The sequence below is a fragment of the Aegilops tauschii genome, chromosome 3, assembly GCF_002575655.3.
Source record: "Aegilops tauschii subsp. strangulata cultivar AL8/78 chromosome 3, Aet v6.0, whole genome shotgun sequence".
Lineage (NCBI taxonomy): Eukaryota > Viridiplantae > Streptophyta > Magnoliopsida > Poales > Poaceae > Aegilops > Aegilops tauschii.
The window spans coordinates 301,398,337-301,424,017 of NC_053037.3; the positions used below are offsets into that span (position 1 = coordinate 301,398,337).

Here is a 25,681-nt window from a genome sequence, read left to right on the forward strand (position 1 = left end):
AAAAATCAGCAAGGAAAGGTGGCAGACAGCGTCGAGGCGATACATCTAAGGACTTGCCTCCGGATCTGTATGAATTGTACAAGACAGACCCTGAAGAGAATTATGGTCAGCGCAAGACTCGAATCCAATGGATTCGAAGATATTGGGCAGAACAATGGTTTCTGTACAGATATGTGACTGCTGAGTATGCGGAGAAGAATGCCATCAAGCGACCATGGGGAGATACTCTCTATATAAATCTTCAGCCCAAGTCCAAGACCGAAGCTATTGCTCAAGGCATCTATCCTTGCATGGTCCGAGGACCTCAGCCAGAGAATGCTGACCCATCCTCTCTGCTATGGTGTCGCGATGACAATCTGTTCAAGCGCAACTATAAGTTTGCCAAGGATTCTGCTGTGAAGAACAAGAAAGCATTTGGACTTGACTTCAACCCTGGTCCATCTGCTCCTAGGGCTGATGGCACTCGTGATGCTGAACCAAATATCATCGGGCCCTTCTACAACCTCGAAGGTCTCCTCACTCACATTGTTGTTCGGGGGCAGCTGTGGAGCACTCTGCTGATGACGCAGATTCTGATGAAGCGCCAGCTCCACCTAAGCCGCAAAAGCGGAAGAAAACAAAGGCTTCAAAGCCCTCTGCTGCACAAAGAGCTTCGCGTGCGAAGCCATTGGCCACTACACCACCTGAAGCAAGTGTGCAATCTGAAGATCTTTCTCGTATCTCCAAGAAGACCGAGAAGTCTTCAAAGAAGAAGAAGCCCATCAAGAGTTCCGGGCAAGAACTGACCCCAGTTGTCGTTTTGAGAAACGAAGATGAAACCATCGATCTGTCAAGTGACGAAGATCTTGGTGATGATGCTCTTGAGCTGCTGATAAAGAGCAAACAAGAGGCAGAGATCTTCAACGATCTGCCCCTCTTTGATGTGGATATTTTGAATAACTTCATTGATGAATGGTTTGACAACCCAAGCCTCAGCATCGATGATCTTCAGCTTCCTATTTGCATCAGTGTCACATTCCACGGAGCCATTGCTAATGAGCTGGATCTAGCTCAGAAGATCGTCGAACTGAAGAACAAGATTGACCATGAGAAAGCTCAATTCAAGAGGAACATGCCCAAGCTTAGTGTGGCTGATGTTCAAAGCTTCAAGTAGATGTTGCATGACCTCAAGGAGGAGTTTCACAAGAAATGCGAAGAAGCAAAAGGTTCAAGAGAGTGGATGATACTCTCCGCAAGAAAATGTGTTCAGGTTCACAATGAGGCCGAAAAACGCAAGGCACTTGGGCGTCCTGGCATCGACCCCAAGATGGCTGCCAAACAGAAGAAGCCTGATGTGGCCCAAGCTGAAGCATCAGGGCGGGAAGCACCTCGCATTGTCTTCCCTGCCAGCATGACAAGCTCGAAGCCTAAGGTCCCCACAACAGCTTCAGAACTTAAGAAGACAAGGGCAGCTAAGGCCAAGCCAGAAAGCGCAAGCACAAGAATGCCACTGATGATGCTCCATCAACCAAGAAGCTGAAGACAAAGTCTTAGCGGAAAAATCGTGCTACTGCCATAGAGCCACTTGTTGTCGAGCCCATCTCAGTTGCTCGTCTTGCCTCCACAAACCAAGAGCATCAGCTAGTAGTTCATGAGCCTGCTTCCACAGAGGCTCCTGAAGCTGAAGACATTCCAACTGTGGACCCCATCACAGCTGGAGACATTGGTCATCACGACAATGTAGAAGATGATGAAGTCCTTCCTCAGATCGAGCACCAACTGGTATCATCGCCTGTTCTCACGAACAACGAACTCATCAGCATTGGTCGTCCCTTGATGCCAATTGCTCAGGATGCATCGTGGGCTGATCACCCCCAACAAGACACACCAAGCCAAGACACACCTAGTACTCCCCCTCCTCAAGTCACCACTCCGGTGCTTGATGATGATAATTACATGGTGTAGACCACCCCATCACCAACGGCGTCGCCCGCATTCCGCAGGCTTCGCAAAGGCCCTAGGCCACAGGTCGCCATGCCGAGCGTTCCAGAAGGAGAAGTGCAACACAATTCAGTAGCACGTCAAGTGTTTCCTGAAGCCACTCCAACTGCGAACGTCTCTGAGTCTGAAGCAAAAGCTGCTGAAGACATTCCGGCCGCATCGGCCGATGACAACCAAGAACCGCGTCATGAACAAGAGAGAGTTGCCACACCCCCCATCACTCAAGGAAATGTTCTCGAGGAGAACGTGTCTGTGCCCGACCCTCCTGCTACTCAAGTGGAGGTTGAAAACACTAAGGCAGCCACAAACAACACCACTGAAGTCAATGACGTTGTCATGGTTGAAGCTAATGTGGCACCTGAAGTGAATATGGCGCCTGAAGTGAATATGGCGCCTGAAGCTAATGTTGCGCCTGAAGCCAATGTGCAATTTGAAGCCCATGTCAAATGCCTATGCTCCTGTACCGCCTCCAAGGCCTCACACCATTGAGCAGGCATTTGATCGCGACCAACTTGTCACTGTCCGATGGCCTATTCTGGTTCCTCCGCCTGCTCCTGGACCACAATTTGACTACCATGTGGAGCACATGCCTCAGGTCCAGAAGCCAAAGCCCCGACTGCCACGATTTCCCGGTGCTGCAACTTCGCCAGGATCATTCAATGTCAACAGCTTCAGGGCTCACAATACCTTCTTTGATAGTGCAAAGAACCCTTACTCAAGGCCAAGAATCTCATCTGGTCGCTTCTGGAGCTATCAGCAGCGCAGCTATTACTCATGCATCTTATACAATCAAGGGCGAATCTTTCCTCACATGCGTCTGGATTGTGAAGCCATTGCTGGTCTGCCCTGCTTGGAAGAAGCTCTAGACTGCTTCATAGATGCTGGACTTCTACAGTTTATCACTGACAAAGAGCATTGGATTGAGGAGCTTCTGCTACAATTCTATGCCACTCTTCACATTCGTGGCTACAACAGGGATCCGAAGACTTGGGTCCTTAAGTGGATGACAGGTGATGTACACCATGAAGCCAAAGCCCAAGATATCATTGAGCTTACTTCCCTGCCCACTCCAGGTGAACTCTATGAACCTGGTTGTCAGCTACACCGCAATGCATTGGAGAGCATATTTCAGAAGCCTGAGCCCAACATGAGTCAGATGCTCAGCATGATGAAGCCACTGCCCCGAGAAGCAGAATATTCCAAGGAATTCTTTGTCGAAGACATAGAGTATCTGCCCCGCACCATTTATCATATTATAAGGCGAACTCTATGGCCTGTCAAAGGACATTCTCCTGCAGCCAAGCTTGAAGGCACAATGAAGACATTGGTTTTCTATATCCTCAATGGCACCAGCTTCAATGCTCAAGATTTCTTCATCAGACAACTTGCTGCATCTGGAGTTGATCTCTTTGGCCTGAAGTTTTATGCTCCATGGGTGATGCGCTCTTCTGTCAACTATTAGCCCTCTGTGCACAACCATATTATCTTCTTGCCAGAGGTTGATATGTCTGTCGAAGCCATCTACCCTGAACCTGCCAAGGAGCCAGTATATCTTCATAATGTCGATCGCCAAAGCTTCACGCAACCAATTGAAGGAGTTCTTGCTGCAACCCGTGTTTATCCTCTGGCTAGTATCACACGTGCACCTCATCGTGCAACTACTGAAGCCACTGAAAGCACCATTGCTCAAAGGCCTCGGAAGCGATCTCGTGTACTCAATGACCGAGAGCTTCTTGTGGCCTTGCATCAGAAACAGGATAAGCACCATGACTGGCTGAAGCGTCAGATGCAGAGCCTCTTGGTGGATGTTAATTGCATTCGCAATCTTGCCACCAAGAATGCCTTCGTATCACATGAAGCATGTCGGAGGTCATGGAAGAGTCTGACTTTGCTAAGCTCCGAAGATGATCTTCGCGAAGATGGCTTCACTGAGCGCTACAAGTTTGATTCCACGCCTCCCCACAATATCGTTTTGCGTCGTACTCCTTCCTTAGAAGACTCAGAGTATTCATCCTCAGCTACCACAGTTAATGCAAGAGTCGTCGATGACGAAGACGATGCCCCTTCTCCAACCACTACTTCGCCGCGTCTCGACACTGCACCAGGCCCCTCTGCACCACCGGACTCCAACGTCGACCCTGCACCTTCTTCTACTCCCAATGGGAACGACTAGATGCTCTATGTCTTCAAACCTTTTTGGTCCTTACTGACAAAAGGGAGAGAAGCATATGAGTTGATAGTCTTCAAGCGGGTCCATATGGGTGGTTGCTTTATATTTTGCCAAGTGGTTACAACTTTCGTTTTGATACATTTGGTTCTTTGGGTTGTAACACTTAAACTTGATGGTCGTCTGCTACTTTGTCTGCTATTCTGTGATGCAATGATAAATTCCACATAAAGTCATTCCGCAGACGTCCATTTTTCATTATGCATGTCATTATCTTCGTTACATCCTTATTTGCATAATGAATTGTCTTCATAAGTTGAAGAGGATCTCCACAAGTAAAACCCGCCATGTGCATTTGCATTCAAGAGCAAACTACTTATATGCACATCTTCAGGGGGAGCCTTCTACCACTTATGAAGACAATACCTTAATCCTCACAATTTCACATACTTTTATCCCTGTTGAAAACTTCAACCAGTTTGTCATCAATCACCAAAAAGGGGGAGATTGTAAGTGCATATAGTGCCACCCCTAGTTGGTTTTGGAGTATTGTCGACAAACCTGGTTGAGGGACTAATGTGTTTGTGAGAATTGCAGGATAACACAGGTAGTAGTCCCTCATTGATTCGGTTTCCTACCGGAGATGACCCCTAAAAATGTATGAAGACATTGAAGACAATGGTGGTATGTGAAGACATTCACAACGAAGATTATGACTTGAGAAGACATTCACGTGAAGACTATGGAGTGCGAAGACATAGTTGTTTCGTAGTTTCCTTTTCTTCTTTGTTGAGTCATAGGAACCATCGTACTGTTAAGTGGGGTCCAAGTGAACAAGTCGAGTGACTGAAGTGATGCTCAACCAAATCCTATGTCTTCGAGCGAAGACAATGAGAGCAAATCTTATCCAGAGCTGGATGAGTCAGCTTTACTTGTAGCCAAGTCAAGCTGCCGCATGTGTTTGAAATCTGACCGTTGGACACGTGTCAGTTCCTTAGTGACCCAGGGTCATTTCGGACAAATTAGGCCGGGTTGCCTCCTGGCTATAAATAGCCCACCCCCTACACCATAAATTGGTGGCTGCTCAGAGTTAGTGCACGGCTTTTGTCGTTTGAGAGCAACCCACCTCCGAAGCATTTGAGAGAAAGATCCTTGCGAGGACAAATCCCAAAACACCCAGAGCCAAAGAGTGTTAGGCATCACTCAAGTCTTTCTATCCGCGTGACCTGAAGACTTGTTACACTTGAGGACTGTGAATCCTCCAGCCGGTTAGGCGTCGCGTTCTGAGCATCCAAGAGTCATTGTGGATTGCCGGTGAACGAAGTCTGTGAAGGTTTGGAAGTCTACCTTGAAGACTTACCAGAGTGATTGGGCGAGGACTAAGTGTCCTTAGCTCAAGGGGAATAAGGTGAAGACGCGGTCTTCTGAGTTGAATCTCAGCCTCCCTAACCAGACGTACAGTTGTCACAGCAACTGGAACTGGTCCAACAAATCCCTGTCCTCACCAAGCAACTGGTTCTATCTCCTCCCTCTCTTTATTTACAGTTCGTCTTCGTGAAGTCATTTGCCTGCTTGCCTGATCTGATTGACTTCACTGTGTGACGACTATTGTTGTTTGGCTTCATACTATCTTCCATCCTGATCCATTCTACCTAGCTGCTAATAGTCTTCGTGCTTTCACTTCATTGCTTACTTGACTATGGCTTGTCTAGTGTAGTCTACCTTCCGCTGCATGTCAATAGGTTCATTTCTATTGTTTGTCTTCAAAACTCTCATGTTTTGAAGACTCTCATAAAAATCACCTATTCACCCCCCTATAGTCGATAACTAGCACTTTCAAGAACCCATCTAATAAGTCTAGGTTTATCATCTTTCTTTTCCATAAGATATTTAATAGCAGCATGATCAGTGTGAACAGTTACTTTAGAATCAACAATATAAGGTCTGAACTTATCACAAGCAAACACAACTGCTAAAAACTCTTTTTCAGTAGTGGCATAATTTCTCTGGGCATTGTCTAGAGTTTTACTAGCATATTGAATAACATTTAATTTCTTATCAACTCTTTGTCCTAGAACAGCACCTACAACATAATCACTAGCATCACACATAATTTCACAGGGTAGATTCCAATCAGGTGGCTGAACAATGGTGCAGAAATCAAGGCTTTCTTAAGTATTTCAAATGCTTCTACACAATCATCATCAAAGACAAAAGGAACATCTTTTTGTAAGAGATTAGTCAGAGGCCTAGAAATTTTAGAGAAGTCCTTAATGAACCTCCTATAAAAATGGCATGACCAAGGAAACTTCTTATACCTTTAATGTCCTTAGGACATGGCATCTTTTCAATAGCATCAACTTTAGTTTTATCAACTTCAATACCTCTTTCAGAAATTTTATGCCCCAAGACAATACCTTCATTAACCATAAAGTGGCACTTCTCCCAATTCAAGACAAGATTAGTTTCTTCACATCTCTGCAAAACTCGATCAAGGTTGCTCAAGCAATCATCAAAAGAAGTTCCATATACGGAAAAATCATCCATGAAAACCTCAACAATCTTTTCACAAAAGTCAGAGAATATAGCCATCATGCATCTTTGAAAGGTAGCAGGTGCATTGCATAAACCAAAAGGCATACGTCTATAAGCAAAGGTACCGAAAGGGCAAGTAAAAGTGGTCTTTTATTGATCCTCTTTTGACACATGTATTTGAGAGAAACCAGAATAACCATCTAGAAAGCAAAAATGTGTATGTTTGGATAATCTTTCTAGCATTTGATCAATAAAAGGTAAAGGGTAATGATCTTTTTAGTAGCTTTATTTAGTTTGCGAAAATCAATTACCATTCTATAACCTGTAACAATTCTTTGTGGGATCAATTCATCTTTATCATTAGGCACTACAGTAATACCTCCCTTCTTAGGGACACAATGGACATGACTTACCCACTGACTATCAGCAACAAGATAAATTATACCTGCCTCCAGAAGCTTTAGTATTTCTTTTTTACCACTTCTTTCATCTTACGATTTAACCGTCGTTGGTGATCAACAACCGGTTTAGCGTCTTTCTCCAATTTTATTTTGTGCTGGCATAGAGTGGGACTAATGCCCTTAAGATCATCAAGAGTATATCCAATAGCAGCACGGTGCTTCTTCAGAGTTTTCAATAATTTCTCTTCTTCTTGCTCTGAAAGGTTAGCACTAATAATAACAGGATATATCTTATTTTCATCAAGATATGCATATTTAAGAGTATCAGGTAATGGTTTAAGCTCAAACACGGGATCACCCTTGGGTGGAGGAGGATCCCCTAGGATTTCAATGGGCAAGTTGTGTTTCAAAATAGGTCCTTGCTTAAAGAATACTTCATCTATTTCCCTTCTTTCATTCATAAACATATCATTTTCATGGTCTAGCAAATATTGTTCTAAAGGATCATTAGGAGGCACGACAATAGAAGCAAGACCAATAATTTCATCTTTACTAGGCAATTCTTTATCATGGGGTTGTCTACAAAATTTAGCAAAATTAAACTCATGAGACATATCCCCTAAACCAACAGTAACAATATCCTTCTCGCAATCTATCTTAGCATTAACAATATTCAAGAAGGGTCTACCAAATATAATGGGGCAAAAGTCATCTTGTGGGGAACCAAGAAAAAGAAAATCAGTAGGATATTTAACTTTCCCACACAGGACTTCAACATCTCTAACAATCCCAACTGGTGAAATAGTATCTCTATTGGCAAGCTTAATTGTAACATCAATTTCTTCTATCTCAGCAGGTGTGATATCATGCATAATTTCTTTGTATAAGGAATGAGGTATTGCACTTGCACTAGCACCCATATCACATAAGCCATGATAACAATGATCTCCTATTTTAACAGAAATAACAGGCATGCCTACAACAGGTCTATGTTTACCCTTAGTATCGGGTCTAGCAATTCTAGCAGCTTCATCACAGAAGTAAATAACATGCCTATCAATATTATCAGCCATGAGATCTTTAACCATAGCAATACTAGGTTCGACTTTAATTTGCTCAGGGGGTGCAGGTGTTCTAGTATTACTCTTACGAACCATAGTTGAAGCTTTAGCATGATCCTTTATTCTAACAGGGAAATGTGGTTTCTCAATATAAGCGGTAGGAACAATAGGATCAACATTATAAGTGATAGTCTTTCCTTCAACTTTAATAGGTTCAACTACTTTTACTTCAATGGGAGGATGATATTTAAACCACTTCTCCTTAGGGAGATCAACATGAGTAGCAAATGATTCACAGAAAGAAGCTACTATCTCAGAGTCAAGTCCATATTTAGTGCTAAATTCACAGAAAACATTGGTATCCATAAAAGATTTAACACAATCAAACTTAGGTGTTATACCTGACTCCTTACCTTCGTCAAGATCCCAATATTTAGAGTTGCGTTTAATTCTTTCCAATAAATCCCATTTGAATTCAATAGTCTTCATCATAAAAGAACTAGTACAAGAAGTATCGAGCATGGAGCGATTATTGGGAGAAAGCCGAGCATAATTTTTTTGAATAATAATTTCTCTTGAGAGCTCATGATTGGGGCATGAATATAACATTGACTTAAGCCTCCCCCAAGCTTGAGCGATGCTTTCTCCTTCGCGAGGCCAAAAATTATATATATATAATTACGACCACGATGAACAAGATGCATAGGATAAAACTTCTGATGAAATTCCAATTTCAATCGGTTGTAGTTCCATGATCCCATATCATCACATAGCCTAAACCATGTCAATGCCTTTCCCTTCAAAGATAAAGGGAAGACCTTCTTCTTGATAACATCCTCGGGCATACCTGCAAGCTTAAATAAACCGCAAACTTCATCCAAATAGATTAGGTGCAAATCGGGATGCAATGTTCCATCTCCTGTAAAAGGATTAGCTAGCAGTTTCTCTATCACACCCGAAGTAATTTCGAAGTAAACATTTTCAGTAGGTTCAGTAGGTTGAGGAGAAACTCTTTGCTCTACTGGTCGGGGTGAAGATTCCTCGAACAAGCCCCTCAAAGGATTACTTTCCATAGTAACAAGTAACAGTAAATTTCAGCACACTGTATAAATTTTTCCTTACCAAATTCCACTTACCAAAGGCGCTTCACTCCCCGGCAACGGCGCCAGAAAAGAGTCTTGATGACCCACAAGTATAGGGGATCTATCGTAGTCCTTTCGATAAGTAAGAGTGTCGAACCCAACGAGGATCAGAAGGAAATGACAAGCGGTTTTCAGTAAGGTATTCTCTGCAAGCACTGAAATTATCGGTAACAGATAGTTTTGTGATAAGGTAATTTGTAACGGATAACAAGTAAAAAGAGTAAATAAAGTGCAACAAGGTGGCCCAATCCTTTTTGTAGCAAAGGACAAGCCTGGACAAACTCTTATATAAAGGAAAATGCTCCTGAGGACACATGGGAATTATCGTCAAGCTAGTTTTCATCACGCTCATATGATTCGCGTTCGTTACTTTGATAATTTGATATGTGGGTGGACCGGTGCTTGGGTGCTGCCCTTCCTTGGACAAGCATCCCACTTATGATTAACCCCTATTGCAAGCATCCGCAACTACAAAAGAAGTATTAAGGTAAACCTAACCATAGCATGAAACATATGGATCCAAATCAGCCCCTTACGAAGCAACTCATAAACTAGGGTTTAAGCTTCTGTCACTCTAGCAACCCATCATCTACTTATTACTTCCCAATGCCTTCCCCTAGGCCCAAATAATGGTGAAGTGTCATGTAGTCGACGTTCACATAACACCACTAGAGGAAATATAACATACATCTCATCAAAATATCGAACGAATACCAAATTCACATGACTACTTATAGCAAGACTTCTCCCATGTCCTCAGGAACAAATGTAACTACTCACAAATCATATTCATGTTCATAATCAGAGGGGTATAAATATAGATAAAGGATCTGAACATATGATCTTCCACCAAATAAACCAACTAGCATCAACCATAAGGAGTAATCAACACTACTAGCAACCCACAGGTACCAATCTGAGGCTTTGAGACAAAGATCGGATGCAAGAGATGAACTAGGGTTTGAGATGAGATGGTGCTGGTGAAGATGTTGATGGAGATTGACCCCCTCCCGCAGAGAGGATCGATGGTGATGACGATGGTGATGATTTCCCCCTCCCGGAGGGATGTTTCCCCGGCAGAACAGCTCCGCCGGAGCCCTAGATTGGTTTCGCCAGGTTCCACCTCGAGACGGCGGCGCTTCATCCCGAAAGCTTCCTCCTTATTTTTTCTAGGACGAAAGAGTTCATATAGCAGAAGATGGGCACCGGAGGCCTGCCAGGGGGCCCACGAGACAGGGGGCGCGCCCAGGGGGGTAGGGCGCGCTCCCACCCTCGTGGCCAGGGTGTGGGCCCCCTCTGGTTGATTCTTTCGCCAGTATTTTTTATATATTCCAAAACGTGCCTCCGTGAAGTTTCAGGACTTTTGGAGTTGTGCAGAATAGGTCTCTAATATTTGCTCCTTTTCCAGCCCAGAATTCCTGCTGCCGGCATTCTCCCTCTTCGTGTAAACCTTGTAAAATAAGAGAGAATAGGCATAAGTATTGTGAAATAATGTGTAATAACAGCCCATAATGCAATAAATATCGATATAAAAGCATGATGCAAAATGGACGTATCATGTGGCGTTGAGGATGGCGCCACCACACTCACCTCGCGCGAGCATTCCCCGGAGAAGTGGGAGGCTTCAAATAGACGTGGAAGCCGGGAATCGGGTGCGTGGCAGACGCGTGCGGTGACTCTGGCAGCACCATCCGAGGCAATGCCGACGAGCCCGTGCTGACCGTGGCCACGACGGCGCTGATGAGCCCGTGCTGGCCAGGGTTTAACCCTAGGTAGAGCAGGGTCTCCCTCGTTGCCACAGTGACTCTGGCATTGGTTTCCTCTTGCTGTGAGGCGGGGGAGAGAGCGGTGATAGCCGCTACTTCATCCCTTGTGTTCGTCGCGTGCCTCCGGTCCTTTCTCTTGGCCAACTGCACGGCCCGCTCCTCGGGCGTCAGCTGCTTCTCCTTCTTGGGCGGCGCGGCGGTCTTGCGGGGGCCGCATGGCTTGCGTTTGCCTGAGGGGATGGAGGTGAGGCCAGACGAGGCGAGGGAGGCGAGGCCGGCGGCGGCATCGAGGGTCGGGGCATCGTCCATGGCGAGCGGCCGGGAGCGCAAGCGGGTGGTTTTTTTTAGGGAAGTGGAGGGAAATGGTGGTTGTTGTGCCACCAACTAGCGAGCTAGGGGAAGGAGTAGGCGCGCGTCAAGCGCATTAGCTTCGTGTCCGCGCCGACGCAAATGAGGCCCAAATTTGGGTCGGGAATGGGTCGGCAGGCGGACGAAAAGCGGACACGCGTCCGTTTGGGTCGATGCGTTGGGCCAACTTTTCTGTCCGTGGCGACCCAAACGGACACGCGCAGACAAAATCGGTCGGTGCGTTGGAGTTTTTTTAGGAAAAGCCTTCATGGCACACTTTAATTCAATTTAAATAATGATACATCATTTATTACAGCTGGAACAATAAAACTAGGAGGATTATCATCCCAAAATATAGAAGAATTTGAATCTAAAGCATGTCTAGCTAAAGTGTGCGCCACCTTGTTTGCTTCCCTATTGCAACGCTGAACAGGAATATTACCAATCCTGGATGCTATCTGAAAACAACCTACAAGAATGGCCGAGTATGGACTCCACACCTGGATGACCCCATTAAAAGCTTGGAAAAGTTCAAGAGAATCCTATTCAACAATCACCGGAACACTGCCCAAATTTTCCAACATATAGAGGCCTTTTTGAAGTGTTGTTGCCTCAGCTGTTGCAGCGTCAAGTAAATGGTGAAGAGGCCAACAAGCCCCAGCAATAGCTTCACCTAGTGTATTCCGTAGCACTGCACCCGCTCCATCTGTTCCTTTTTCAAAGAAAGATGCATCTATGTCCAACTTGTATGTGAGTGTCGGAGGTCTAGACCAAGTTATTTCATGTGGTTCAGAGTTGGTGTAAGCTTCCCCGTAATTCGTCGCTATAACTTGGATAGCGAAAGCTGAACGTGGTGGAGGAGCCACTACCACCCCTTTAACAATCTCTTGCCGTTGCCACCAAATATACCAAGCGCCCACAATAATCATCTCCTTTAAACCGACGTGGCCAAGTACAGGCGATTTGTTATTCTGGCAGCGAAGAAGCTCCTCAAGGACTATGGATCCAGATCGATCAACACGTGAAGCCTCCATAATAATGTCTCGCAGGCCCAGAGAGTTCCAAACTTCTTGTGCTCGATTGCATGTGAACATCAAGTGTCTAATATCTTCGGGACCCGAAGAACAAACCGAACACTGGCCAGTGGTAGGAATATGTCTATTAGCAAGGACTGACAAACCCAGAATTATGCCATGCAGAGCTTTCCAGCCAAATTTTTTTATTTTGCTAGGCACTTTAAGCTTCCACAAAATATCCCATACCAGATTGCGTGTGGTTGTACCTTGTCCATCCGCTCTAGTCAGTCGGTGTCTATGAGCACGGTCCCATTCAGTGTAATATGCCAACTTCACTGAGAACATATACGATTTTGTATTATGCTAGGCCACAAAATCCTTGTTGAGGTGTTCTCTTAAGGGTGTCCGCATAATTCTTTCCACATCAAGTGGGTTAAAAAATATCGTTGATCAGTGTCTCATCCCATTTTCCAGTAGCAGGGTCAATCAAATCACGACTGTTTGTAGTAGGACTTGACCTCTTGGTGTTTGAATCATTCTAGATGGGCTTCCTAGGATCCAGTGACCTTCCCATATATTAATCATTTCACCGGTCCCAACTCTCCAAATGTGCCCCCTCTTGAAGGTACAAAGGCCAGCCACAATGCTTTGCCAGGTGAATGATGAACCTTCTTTTGGGCTCGCCTTAAGTAAATTGCAGTGAGGGTAGTACTTAGCTTTCAGAGCTTGAGCACATAGAGTATCAGTATTTGTGATAAGTCTCCAAGATTGTTTTGCCAGCTAGCAAGGTTAAGAAAGTGGAGGTCACGGAAACCCATATCTCCATCCTCTTAGGAATACACATCCGCCACCAGGCCATCCAATGCATTCGTCGAACTTCATCTGTATCACCCCACCAAAATTCTGCCATTGCATTTGTCATCTCCTTGCATAGCTTCTTGGGGATATTGAAAACAGACATAGCGAATACAGGAATTGATTGTATCACCGCCTTCAATAAAATTTCTTTCCCTCATATAGACAAGATTTTTTCTTTCCAACTCTTCAACCTGCTTATGATTCTCTCTAGGGGGAGGACAAAACTATCGCTTCTATCCACCCCACCATGGTAGGAAGTCCCAAATATTGATCTGCTAAAGCTTCAGACATAATATTGAGCTCCGTACAGATTTCTGCTTTTGTGTCCACATCGATATTTGGGCTAAAATAGATGCTACATTTAGCTTCACTCACCAATTGTCCCGAGTTTGCACAATATTGATCTAGTACCTGTCTCAACAAGGTTGCATTAGTCATATCAGCTTTCACAAGGATCAAGGAATCATCAGCAAAAAGTAAATGTGATATTGATGGTGCATTTCTGCAAACCCTAACTCCCTCAATGCCACGAACCTCCTCTTTATGAGCCAGAAGTCTAGATAATCCTTCTACGCAAATCAAGAATAAATATGGTGAAAGGGGGTCGCCCTGCCGAAGACCCCTTCCAGGAATAAACGAGTCAGCTTCTTGGTTGTTGAATCTGACCTTGTATTTGACTAACTGAACGCATGCCATGAGCAAATTGACAAACTCATTATGGAAACCCAGTTTACTCATCATACTGCTTAAAAATTTCCATTCCACCCTATCATAAGCTTTGTGCTAGTTTCATCGCGCAGTAGCCCCATTTACCCTTTTCTTATTTTTTATAGTATGCAGACTCTCATACGCCAGTAAGATATTGTCAATAATTAGTCTACCAGGAACAAAAGCACTCTGAACTGGGGATATAATCTCATCAAGGATGTGTTTCAGCGCGAGAAGCGATCATCTTAGATATTACCTTGTAAAGAACATTGCAGAGGCCGATAGGTCTGTATTGAGTGATCAATTCTGGATTTTCAATCTTGGGTATGAGTACAATCACTGTATCATTCCATCCATCTAGAATCACCTTGTTCTTTATTGCATTCAGAACTTCCTCTGTCAATGAGTCCCCTAATATATTCCAACACTTTTTGAAAAAAATTGCGTGGAGTCCATCCGAACCCGGTGCCTTCATATCTCCAATAAAAAACAACACCTTTTTAACCTCCTCAGGTGTGTACGGTCTCATCAGATTTTCATTCATAACCTCTAACACCTTTAGTTTTACCTTATCTAACAGTAAAAGGTCATCCACTTCTGTAGCAAATAGTCCCGCAAAATATTGAGACACATGAGGGTTCAGAGATGTGTTTCCTTCCATCTAAACACCATGATCTCCTCTTAGCCTTTTAATAAAATTTCTTTTGCGCCTAGCGGACTCAAAATTCTGGAAATATGAAGTGTTTTTATCACCGAACCGCAACCAATCCAGTCTGCTTCGTTGGGCATAGTGGATTTCTTCATGTTCCAGCAGCCACTCAATCTCTCGAGCTAACTCTCTTTCCCTTGTTGGATTTTCATCACTCATAGGACCACTTGCTGCTCTTTCTAGCTCCTGTTGGGCAGAACGGATTCTTTTCTTTGTATTCTGAAGCACAGAACGATCCCATTTATGAAGCTGATCATGCACCAATGCCAGTTTTCCCGCTGGGCCTGTGTTTGAACCGCGGGCTCCCGCCTGGTCCAAAGCATCTTGAACAACCTGTCAGAAGTGGGCCTCCTTAAGCCACTTTGCTTCAAATCTAAGCACAATAGGTCCACTCGGCTTGCCGATTGATTCTGGTTCTGTGTTCATAAGTATTGGTCTATGATTTGACTTGCTGTAGTCCATACTTTTCAGAAATGCATTTCCAAATTTTTGGTTCCACTCCTCATTTGACAAAGCTTAGTCTAGTCTTTCTCGGATACGTCCACGGTGGCACGTAAATTTTTCTCCAACATATCCGCAATTATTCAAATTACAATCAGTCAGGGCTTCTCTAAATGCTTGCATAAAATGACTAGGACGTGGATTGCCCCCTTCTTTCCCAAAAGCATAAAGAATCTCATTGAGATCACCCATAACCAACCATGGCATATCAGCAATAGCATGCAAGTCTCTCAGTCGCTGCCATATTAAGTGTTTGTCCTGCCACCGAGGTTCGCCATACATCCCAGTAAAACGCCAGACATTATCTTGTCCAGTGCCAACATTCACATCAATGAAGTTATCTACTTTTGTACCGCAATGAGATATCCACTTCTTCCTTCCATAGTAGCACCATACCTCCACTTCGGCCGTCACTGCACACCACCTCTTTCAAATCCATTTTCAGACGACGATGCAGGCATTCCGCTGGCCACTCATCAAGATGCGTCTTGGATAGGAACAACACATCCGGACCACTTTTCTTCTGAATATTCAGTAGAGCCCGGGTTGTCGTTGCTCCGGAAAGGCCGCGACAATTATAGCTTAGTATTTTCATAGCGTCCGATCAACTCTGGAACTAGTCGATTCAGTAGATGAACAAAGACAAGAAAACCTACCGTAATCAGACCGATACGAAAGGACAAAAACCGATCACAACACCTAGCTGGGCAAAGGAGTTGTGCCGGGACAGACTACCAGCTTCGCGAGACGCGCGCCGGGACGAGAAACTGTGTAGGCGACTGAACTTCAAAGCCGCCAGGTAGCAGACCACCAAAACAATGACCAGGCTGAAAGCTACTCTTCTTCTCTCATCAAGACATCAAGCTCGCAGTCCCGGTCAAGAGAGGCCCATGACCCCCACAAGGGAGAGGTTGGACAGGCGGCCAGGTAGCAGACCATCAAAACAATGACCAGGCTGAAAGCTACTCTTCTTCTCTCATCAGGACATCAAGCTTGCATTCCCGGTCAAGAGAGGCCCATGACCCCCACGAGGAAGAGGTTGGACAGGCGGCCACTGCCGTGGCTAAGCGGCCGTGGCGGCGGTCAAGCCCTAGATCGCCTTGCAATCGCTAGTCATAGTGAGGGAAAAACGCTTCGCCTTTGTAAACGTCGGCGCGTTGGAGTTGCTTTAACCGGTTATGTTAGCCGGGCTGTAGATGTTCTAACACTCGCATCCATCAGTTCATCCAGCGTCTAGTCCGAACGGGGTGAGTGAATAATCCAGGCTTTATTTTCCCCTTACGTTGTTTGTCTTCGTCTTCTCCTTCCTCCGTTCTCCCCCAAACCGCGAGACATCAGCAAACCCTTCTCCAAACAGAACTCTCCGCTCTCGCCCGCACCGCGCTCCAGTTCCCGCCCGCAGCACCATGCTCATCGCCACCTCGTGATTCCTACTCCCCGAACCCGCACCCAGAATTCGCCATGGCGGCGTCGGAGCGGGAGGCCGGCCTCCTCGCCCGCGTGGCCGCGAACCACCTCTTCCTCGCTCAATTCGAGCCCATGCGCGCGGCTCTACTCAGCCTCCGCCGCCGCACCGATCCCGATCTCGCTGCAGACTTCCTCCGCGCGGTGGTCGCCTCGGGGGGCCGCGTCCCTGGCGTGCTCTGGTCGGCGCTGCCCGCCTGCCCCTCCTCCTCCCACCTCGCCTGGCTCGCCGTGCTTGAGCTCGCTGCCCTCCCTTCCACTCCCAACCCCGAGTCGCTCCGCCTCAAGGCTGAGTTTCTCATTCTTCTCCAGCCCATCGCTGATGACCCTGCCACCGGCGTCGATGCTCGGGGAACGCTCGTGAAGCTGCTGGATTTGGGGGTGGCGAGGCTGAAACGCGAGGTCGACGACTATGGGGAACCTGTCGAGGAGGTCCCGGTTACCGAGGAGGATCTGAGGGGGTTGTGGGGGGTGGTCCTCGACAATGCCGAGCTGTTTGACGCCCTGTGTGCGGGCGTTTCGAGGCAGATCGGACTGGACTCAGGTTTTGGTGTAAATGTGCTCCTGTCGTTGCGACGTAGCGTGCAGCTCGCCCACTTGGACGCCATGAAGGCGCTTGTCATGGCTGGTGACGTCGAAAGTGCTACTGGGCATATCCGGTTCCTCTGTTTGGAGAATGGCGTAGAGGAGGACAGTTATAAGTAAGCTCTATTGCAGCACCTTTTGTTAATATCTAAATACGAATCCAGTCATCATTTCCTGTGGAACATCTCGACATATGTTTGATAAAGTTGCAAGCTAAGACTTTAATGGACATCTCAAGCTGGCATGGTGCGGTTGATTGTAGCTTTAGGTACAATCTGTATTTGTGTGATTGCCCATTAAGAATCCGTGAAACATTCAAGCTAAATTACAGCCTTGAGTTAAGGTCCATGTGTATGTCATGGATGATCTTTTGTAGTCCCATTCCATATCAATGTCTCGATGAAAACAGTGAGCCCCTGTACTCTTGAGGTAATCTATGTCGGTACTGGAATTTGCAAATTACAAGTTTTTAGACATGCTTGTTTACCATCACTCATCATGATAATAGTTCAATGGGCGCAGGAAATATAGACCAGGAAAGTAAGATGATATACTCTTACAGTGACTAGTGAACTGCTAACCACCAGGTCTTATCCAAAGCAATGTTGTCGAATTTTAATGTAGCATCACCATATTTGCGTTTGTCATTTCAGATTAACATGTTCAAGTGTGTGGTGATAGATTTGGATATGATCAAATGTTCAATATTTTTTAATATAATTTCTTTGTGCAGGGTTGTCCTAGGTGATGTTGTGAAAAAGGGTTGGGAAAAATCATCAAATTATTTTGGAAAATGGTTTGAATCGCGTAATAGAATCATTACAATTTATGGAGAAGCACTTCAGTCAAGCAGTCCCCAGCTTGTTCAACTAATTCAGGTAAATGCAAAATTTTCATTCTTACTGGTATGGTTCTTCCATTGAAGTAGGTTACCACGAATTTGATTGCCTGTTCATTTTTTATCAGACTTCCATTACCCGTTGATGACATGTGATCATCTACAAGAAGGGAAATTTGATTTACTTTTGTAGCGCACAGAAATTCAAGATCATTGAACACTCTGAATCCCAGATTCTGAGCTTTATACCTTCATCATTATTCTGTGCTTTAGTTGAACAATAAATTAATGCCGGTGGCCAGTTGTACCTTCCCGTGTTACTTCCTTCTCCATTGTACCTAAGAACATCCACATCTCTTATCACCTAATTTAGGTGCTAAGATGGATGCATCAGCTCTCTCTGTAATAATAATTTAGCTTCTACCCTCGCATTTGTGGCTGCGTACTATAGACCCAAAGTGGTCGGACCCTTCGCCAGACCCTGCGCAAGCGGGAGCTACATGCACCGGGCTGCCCTTTTTTATGCTACTTTATCTATCTCTCCTTTAGATTCTACCCAGGATCATCTGATGCGGACGCTCTAGCATATTGCCAGTATTTAGCTTTTGGAATGGTTATACATACTTGGTTTTAGATGGCTGATGCTAATATCTTTTTTTTTGGCTACCGATACCAGATCATTCTGGATGACATTCTTTCTGAAGAATTTGAAGACCACAGTATCTCTGATGCTCATTGGATGCCTCTTCCTTTCAAGAAGTTTCTGGAAACATTGTGGTTGGAGAGGGATGCTGATTCAGATGACAGGACCATTTTGACCGAAGCTATAGTATCCTGCAAGAAAGATCTGTTCCACTATTCTCGACTTTCTGGAAAGCATGTCCTTGAAGTTATCATGGAAACTGCTCTATCATTAATTAAGAGAGAACAGCTTCAAGAAGCTGTTAATGTATGCTAGTTTTCAGTGGGATACTGCCATTTATTTATTTGTGGATCTGCTATGAGCACTGCAGAACTGATTCTGCTAGTTTTCTGCCGCATTAACTTCTGGCAAGTTGCTTTCTGCAGGTTGTTTCTTTATTTCCCCTTCTCCAGCCATTGGTTGCTGTATTGGGTTGGGATATTCTGAAGGGTAAGACAGAACTGCGGAGAAAGTTAATGCAGTTGTTCTGGACAAGCAAATCCCAAGCTCTGCGTCTACAAGAATATTCACATTACCGTGCACAGACGGATGAGGTACTTCCTTTTCTCTTGAATCATCTTGCCTCTATGATATTGTTTAGCAAAAATATGTGAAGGATTACGAGTTTTCTATTGGCAGACATCCTGTGAGGAGTACCTATGTGACCTGTTATGCTTTCATCTGGATCTTGCATCCTTCGTTTCCAGTGTGAATTCTGGGCACCCTTGGAATTTGAGGAATTCATTGTTCTCCCAAAAAGAGCAAGATTCAGTTGTTAATGCAGAAACATTAGATCCTTTTGTTGAGAACATGATACTTGAGCGGTTAGCTGTTCAGACTCCCATGAGAGTGAGTTCTCTTATCTGAATTTGTGATCTCATTTTTTTTTTATGATTCTACATGTGGCCATATGTTTATCAGTCCTTCACACCTTCTATGATTGCCTCATGTACATTTTGGTCTCCCATGTTGGTTGCAAAACATTTGGTTTCCTAGTTGATAGTTTGATGCTCTTCTGATTTATCTTTTTACTTGCAGGTGCTGTTTGACGTGGTCCCAGGAATAAAGTTTCAAGATGCAATTGAGCTTGTTGGTATGCAGCCACTTTCTTCAACAACTGCAGCTTCGAAAAGGTTCACAACCAACTTTTTTTTGAGACAGTGCAGGAGTGCTGCATGTAAATATATTAGGATATGAAAAAAGGTCTTACACGCACGAGGGGAGTGACCGACAATAAGTTTGAAAAAGTAGAACAAAACCACACTGTACACTCAACAGGAAAAAAAATAACCTCCTACAGCTAAAGCCGCTCATCTTGCTAGCCCCAGTCAAGCTTCAGGATTTGAAGTGTGTTGCACTACTCGACGATATGAAAGTGTCCTTCACAACCATTTATGACATCACATTTTTAACTGCTATGTTGTATTAACATCGTAAATATCATCTTCTTTACTTCTATCATTCTATGCTTCATGTTTCCTGCAAGCATAAAGATTTCCTCTTCTTTAGTTTTTGACCTGAGCATTCCTGAGGTGCCTTCTGCTACTTTTGGTAAATGCCGTATAACATCCCCCCCACCCCCAACAAAAAAGCACACACGCAGAGGGAGAGAGAGATAAGAAAACTCGCGGGATTGTTCACTGATGAATTGACACTATTGTTCTCGTGAGCAGTTTATTTCATGTGGGCTTCTTGTACCTATGGCAGGATGCATGACATCGAGCTGATGCACATGCGATATGCTCTACAGTCAGTTGCCCTTTCTTTAGGGGAGATGGAGAAGTGTGCAGGTGATGGGAATGAGCACCATTATCACATAGCTTTGTCATATTTGAAGGAGATGCAAAATTTTATGGAGGCTATCGAAAGCACTCCACGAAAGGTTTGGCTCTGCTTTGTCATATTGATATTTTCAGGAGTCATGCCAGAATGCTAGTCTTGAAAGCTTCAGAGAAGTCGTCAGTTGAACAGTTAAGCTTCATTGGGCTACTTTCCTTTGCAGATTTTCATGGTCAGCATTGTATTATCATTATTACATATGGATGACACTATCAAGTTGCCGCAAGCCGCCCCCCCAGAGTGTTCTGTCAATCATGATTGCTGTGATAGTAATACTGAATCTGAAGGGAAGAACATGGTGATATCTTTTGTTGGACTTCTGCTTGACATACTTCGACATAATGTCCTATTTAAAGGCCCTGATATGGATCAGTTGCCAAGTACTGGTCTGTCACCTGCTGGCAGGCAAGCGTTAGAGTGGAGACTCAAACATGCCAGCCATTCCATTGAAGACATGGATTGGCGTCTATCTGTTCTACAACGCCTCCCACCTCTGTCTGGGCGACAATGGAGTTGGAAGGAGGCATTAGTTGTTTTACGTGCCGCTCCTTCAAAATTGTTGAACGTGTGAGTTTTCTATTCTGTACATTGGTTTCTTGCTGTATTTTACTTTATTCACTTTATGCATCCTAAGATCAGGCTTTAATGTGGGCTCTTTGCGCATTACCCAGTATAATTACCTCATTTGTTCACTATATTGAGGTCACATGGTGGTAAATATCACTGTTTATTCTCTGTGCTTCTTGTGGAACTTCTGTAGTTCTCTCTCCCTGTGTGTGTGTGTGTGTGTGTGTCACATGGTTGTGGAGTTCATTGGAATTCTTGGCAGGTGCATGCAAAGGGCAAATTATGGTATAGGAGAGGAAGCTGTACAACGATTTTCTTTGCCTGCTGAGGATAAAGCTTCTCTTGAATTAGCTGAATGGGTAGCTGGTGCATACAGAAGAGCATTGGTATGCCTTTTCTTGCCTTTTTTTGGTTTCTTTATTAGTTGAGATGAAGTGATGTGGTCCCCTTTTTTGTCCATGCACATGTAGCACATAGAATTTTACACTTACATAGGCTCTTCCTCTCTCCCCCCCCCCCCCCCCCCCCCCCCCCCTCTCTCTCTCTCAGCAGGGGGAAGGAGAGATGGAAGGGGAATGATTGGAAGTGTGGTAGTGGCAGAAATTTATGATTATAACTTATAAGTGCCAGTCACAGAAGAAGTAGCAAACTCTCGGCAGAGGGAAAGAGATGTAAAGGAATTGAGAATGTTTGACTGCAATTCTAGGATGTCACTTTATTCTTTGACCAGACAGAGTGCATATCAAACCATTTTGCAATGTACTCATATTAGAATTTTTGGATAGGCAGATATACAATCTTGTGATCTGCTATCAATCTACCTCAGGTGAATACTTGATTGTGGCAGGATCGAAGGAAAAATGACAAATGGGTTCTGTGCAGTACCCCCACTTCATTTTTGCTTTCTTCAGAACAATTAAATGTCGTTTGATGTTACAAAATATTTAAGGTTGTGCCAAACTTTATGTTTCTTATTTCCGTGTTTTATGCCCAGGTTGAGGATGCTCTAAATCGGGCCACAGACAACCCAAGTGTTGCACGCGAATCAGATATTTTGTCATTCCGTGCTCAGCTTGGTCCTTTAACTACGGTCAGGATTTTAAATCATGATCTGCATTTGATGTTGTTAATGATAGGTATTTGTAGTATTTGACCTGACAATAAATCTGAACTGTCAGATTCTGCTTTGCATTGATGTTGCTGCAACTTCTGCTAGGTCAGGGGATATGTGTCGATTTCTTCTTGATGAGGTAAGCGTTGACTGTCATGCATTTCTACATCTCGGGCACTCACTTTTGGTACAGTATCTACTACCTCCGTTCACAAATCTAAGATGTTTTGGATATATCAATATAGACTACATACGGACTGAAATTAGTGAACAAACTCACTAAAACGTGTCTACATACATCCGATTCAGAAAAGTTAGAGCATCTTATATTTGTGAACGGAGGGAGTAGTTCATTGTGTATATCTTCACTCCTGCTGTTATACAATTTCTGGTGAGAAGATGGTTTTTACTGATAAATTTTGGAGAGCTTCCTGTAACTATTTTTTGTGGAATGAATAATGATAGGCTCTCCATTCGTTTTTGCCTTGTATGATTATGTTGCAATCTTCCAAATTTGAATTTTTGGATTTCTTAGTGATTGATTGGGTCATAAACACGGATTGAGTCTCGTCCTGCATTCTGTACTAGTGCCCGTAAGAACACTACCCGTCTGGTCCACATTCCTAGCTACCCACCACCCACGCCTCATGACGCCATTCCCAGACCTGGGTATCTGGTGACTAACCAGAATGTACTTTGCCTATCTCTCTGTTTTTTCTTGTTTAATTTGGCATCTGTTTTTGCTACCAGAAAGTGTGTATGCTATCTTATGCCATCTATGTCAATTCTAGTTGCACAAGCTAGCCAAGATCAATTAGGTAACCATATTGCTTTTAGCATAGTGCCATAGTGTGTGTAAACTGTCAATCTTGTAAAGAAAGTGTATAACCTGACGTTTTCTTCTTCTCATGTACAGGCTACAAGTTTGTTATCTGAAATATTTCCAGGAACCTCCCCAAAAATAGGTCCAACTTATTGGGATCAGATTCAAGAAGTTGCTATCATATTAGTGATAAAGTGCATCCTTCAGCGCCTGAGTGGCATTTTAGATCTCGTGAGTTTTTTATTTTCTTGTGCCTATCAGTAAATCATGCATGGTTCATTTTCATTATTGAATTTCTTCCTCTTGTGTACCATTTGTTTATGTACTTGAGCAAGATGTTTGCGAGTCTTAACGTACAATTTCAGCATTGGAGGATGTATCAAAGGCCTCTCTCAGTTCATTACATGTTCAGTAGCATAATCTAATGCTGTACTCTTTTCTTTATAAAACAGTATTTGATTATTTTTATGGCTTTGATTTTAATTATCATACCAAAGAAAGATATCTGTGATTATGATGCCCTACTGTCCCATGTTTAACGAAGCGACTTGACTATGTAGTTAGTTTTTAATACCTAATGCATACTTTTTGGTGTCATCTAGGAAGGTCGGCCATATCTTCAAGTAGTTTTTACCGAAGTGAGTGCCTCTTTGTCAACTGAATCTAGCAGAGTTGGACAAAAGCAACGTCCACTTGGACTCCTGCATCAGATGATTGATGATGCCTTCAGAGGAAAGCGTCAGTTCTTGAATGGTAATGCCTACTTTATTCAGTTGAACTGTAATTGTTGTTGCGATTATGTTCTAGAGGCATTTCTGAACTTTTCTATTTCAGGTAAACTTCACAATGTTGCAAGAGCTATTGTTGATGAAGATTCGGATAAAACTTACTCAAAAGACGGTACCAAGTCAGAAAAAAAAGATGCTTTGATATCCGAAAAAGGTACAGTCCTTGGTCATGGACTTAGAATCCTGAAGCAAGCATCTAAGACTGACCCAACAGCTTCAAGTGTTCCTGAAAGCAGTTCAGACCACAAAGGTTCTACAAACAGATACTTGGGTCATGTATCTACCAAGCCGTCGACATACTTATCAAACTTCATAATATATATTGCAACCATTGGTGACATAGTTGATGGAACTGACACGACTCATGATTTCAACTACTTCTCATTGGTGTACGAACGACCAAAAGATGTAAGCTCCTTCACACGCTGGGTAAAAAATATACCGTTTGTCCTTTTCTTTTACTTCTTCCAAAAATTACATGAAAGACCATAGCAAATTGTCCTCTTTAGAATGACATTTACTACTAATAACTGGAAACGGAGTGCTAGTTGTATTTGTAATCACCTAAAACAAATAACTAACACCTCCGTCCCAAATTAGTTGTCTTAGATTGTCTAGATACGGATGTATCTAACACTAAAATGTGTCTTGATACATCCGTATCTAGACAAATCTAAGACAACTAATTCGGGACGGAGGGAGTACTTATTAAGAAATTCACTCCACCTACATGTTTACCAAATTCAGTTACCCTATAATTCACTTACATAACTCATCCCCATATTATTGAAAAGGGGAGGATAGGCAGGAAGAACTACGTATATTTAACTTCAAGAGTGGGGATTTGCACCCAAGGTCTCAACCAGGGACGGAGCTAGGAATTTTATTTGAGGGGGCCCATACATAAGAATTTAGTGGTCAAATTCACAAGTCAACGTACTACTTAGGGGCAGTTTAAGATATTTTTTTACAGCATGGGGAAGCCATAAGTGGATGAATAAGTTCCCATGGCTTCTAGTATTTTGATATATCTTTGGCCGAATGTGGAACCTCGTGGCTGAACAAATTATAAATAAATATTAGTTATCACTTGTAGGTATTCGTGGGATTTTGTCTATGAGCTTAGAGCATCTCTAACCGATCCCCTCTAATTTAGAGACGTTAACGGCCGAGTATCCTTTAGAGGAGTACATTTGCTCTTCTAAAAAAGTGTCGTTTCTAACCGCCCCCTAAACTTCGATTAGTAAAACTTACATTTGGCTCATACATTTCGTCAAACAGTTGCTATGCGCCTTCGCGGCGAGCGGCGACGATGGTGACCATGCTGGAGTCATGAGTCCTCGTCCGCTGCCGAACGCATCACAAATCCGAGTGGCGGAGCAGCCTGGGGTACCCGGAGGGGCCATCCGCTCCATCCTCATGCCGCGCTTCCTCCGGTGGCCGGACCGTGAATCCGCCGCAGCTGCCGCCGTCAAGGCCAGCTCCTGTGTGTCCGGCAGGTGGCCGTGGCCGTGGACGCCGCTGCCAAGGCCAGGGACAAGATCGCGCACAACCTCCTCCACCGTGGCTTTGCCGGCTCCGACTACGGGAGGAGCACCGCCAGGCTAGGGACAATGAGGAGGCTCGTCTCCGTGGCCGGAGACGATGGAAAGGACAAAAAAAAAAGATCAGCGGAATCCCGCTGTAATCTTGCCGGAATTTGGTTACCCTCCTCTAACCGTTATAAGGGATCGGTTAGGTGCCAGTTAGAGGAGGAAAACAAAATCTATCCTCCTCTAACCGATATAGGGGA

The 25,681-nt window shown here is 44.2% G+C and overlaps 1 protein-coding gene across 2 annotated transcripts in view; it reads left to right on the plus strand.

Annotated features, from left to right (window-relative positions):
* Positions 1–16,436: 16,436 nt before the first annotated feature.
* LOC109752492 (uncharacterized) overlaps positions 16,437–25,681 on the plus strand; it is a 28,692-nt gene continuing 19,447 nt past the window's right edge. The window contains exons 1-14 of one of the 2 annotated variants that reach the window (XM_020311377.4): positions 16,437–17,357; positions 17,975–18,119; positions 18,756–19,028; positions 19,148–19,315; positions 19,401–19,610; positions 19,800–19,894; positions 20,469–20,643; positions 20,764–21,167; positions 21,430–21,553; positions 22,162–22,257; positions 22,346–22,417; positions 23,195–23,332; positions 23,704–23,854; positions 23,936–24,297. In XM_020311377.4, coding sequence (XP_020166966.1) covers positions 16,654–17,357; positions 17,975–18,119; positions 18,756–19,028; positions 19,148–19,315; positions 19,401–19,610; positions 19,800–19,894; positions 20,469–20,643; positions 20,764–21,167; positions 21,430–21,553; positions 22,162–22,257; positions 22,346–22,417; positions 23,195–23,332; positions 23,704–23,854; positions 23,936–24,297 — 3,117 coding nt within the window. In that variant the 5' untranslated portion in view covers positions 16,437–16,653. Of the gene's footprint in view, positions 17,358–17,974; positions 18,120–18,755; positions 19,029–19,147; positions 19,316–19,400; positions 19,611–19,799; positions 19,895–20,468; positions 20,644–20,763; positions 21,168–21,429; positions 21,554–22,161; positions 22,258–22,345; positions 22,418–23,194; positions 23,333–23,703; positions 24,298–25,681 lie in introns of both variants that reach the window. The other variant, XM_020311375.4, reaches the window with a different exon arrangement.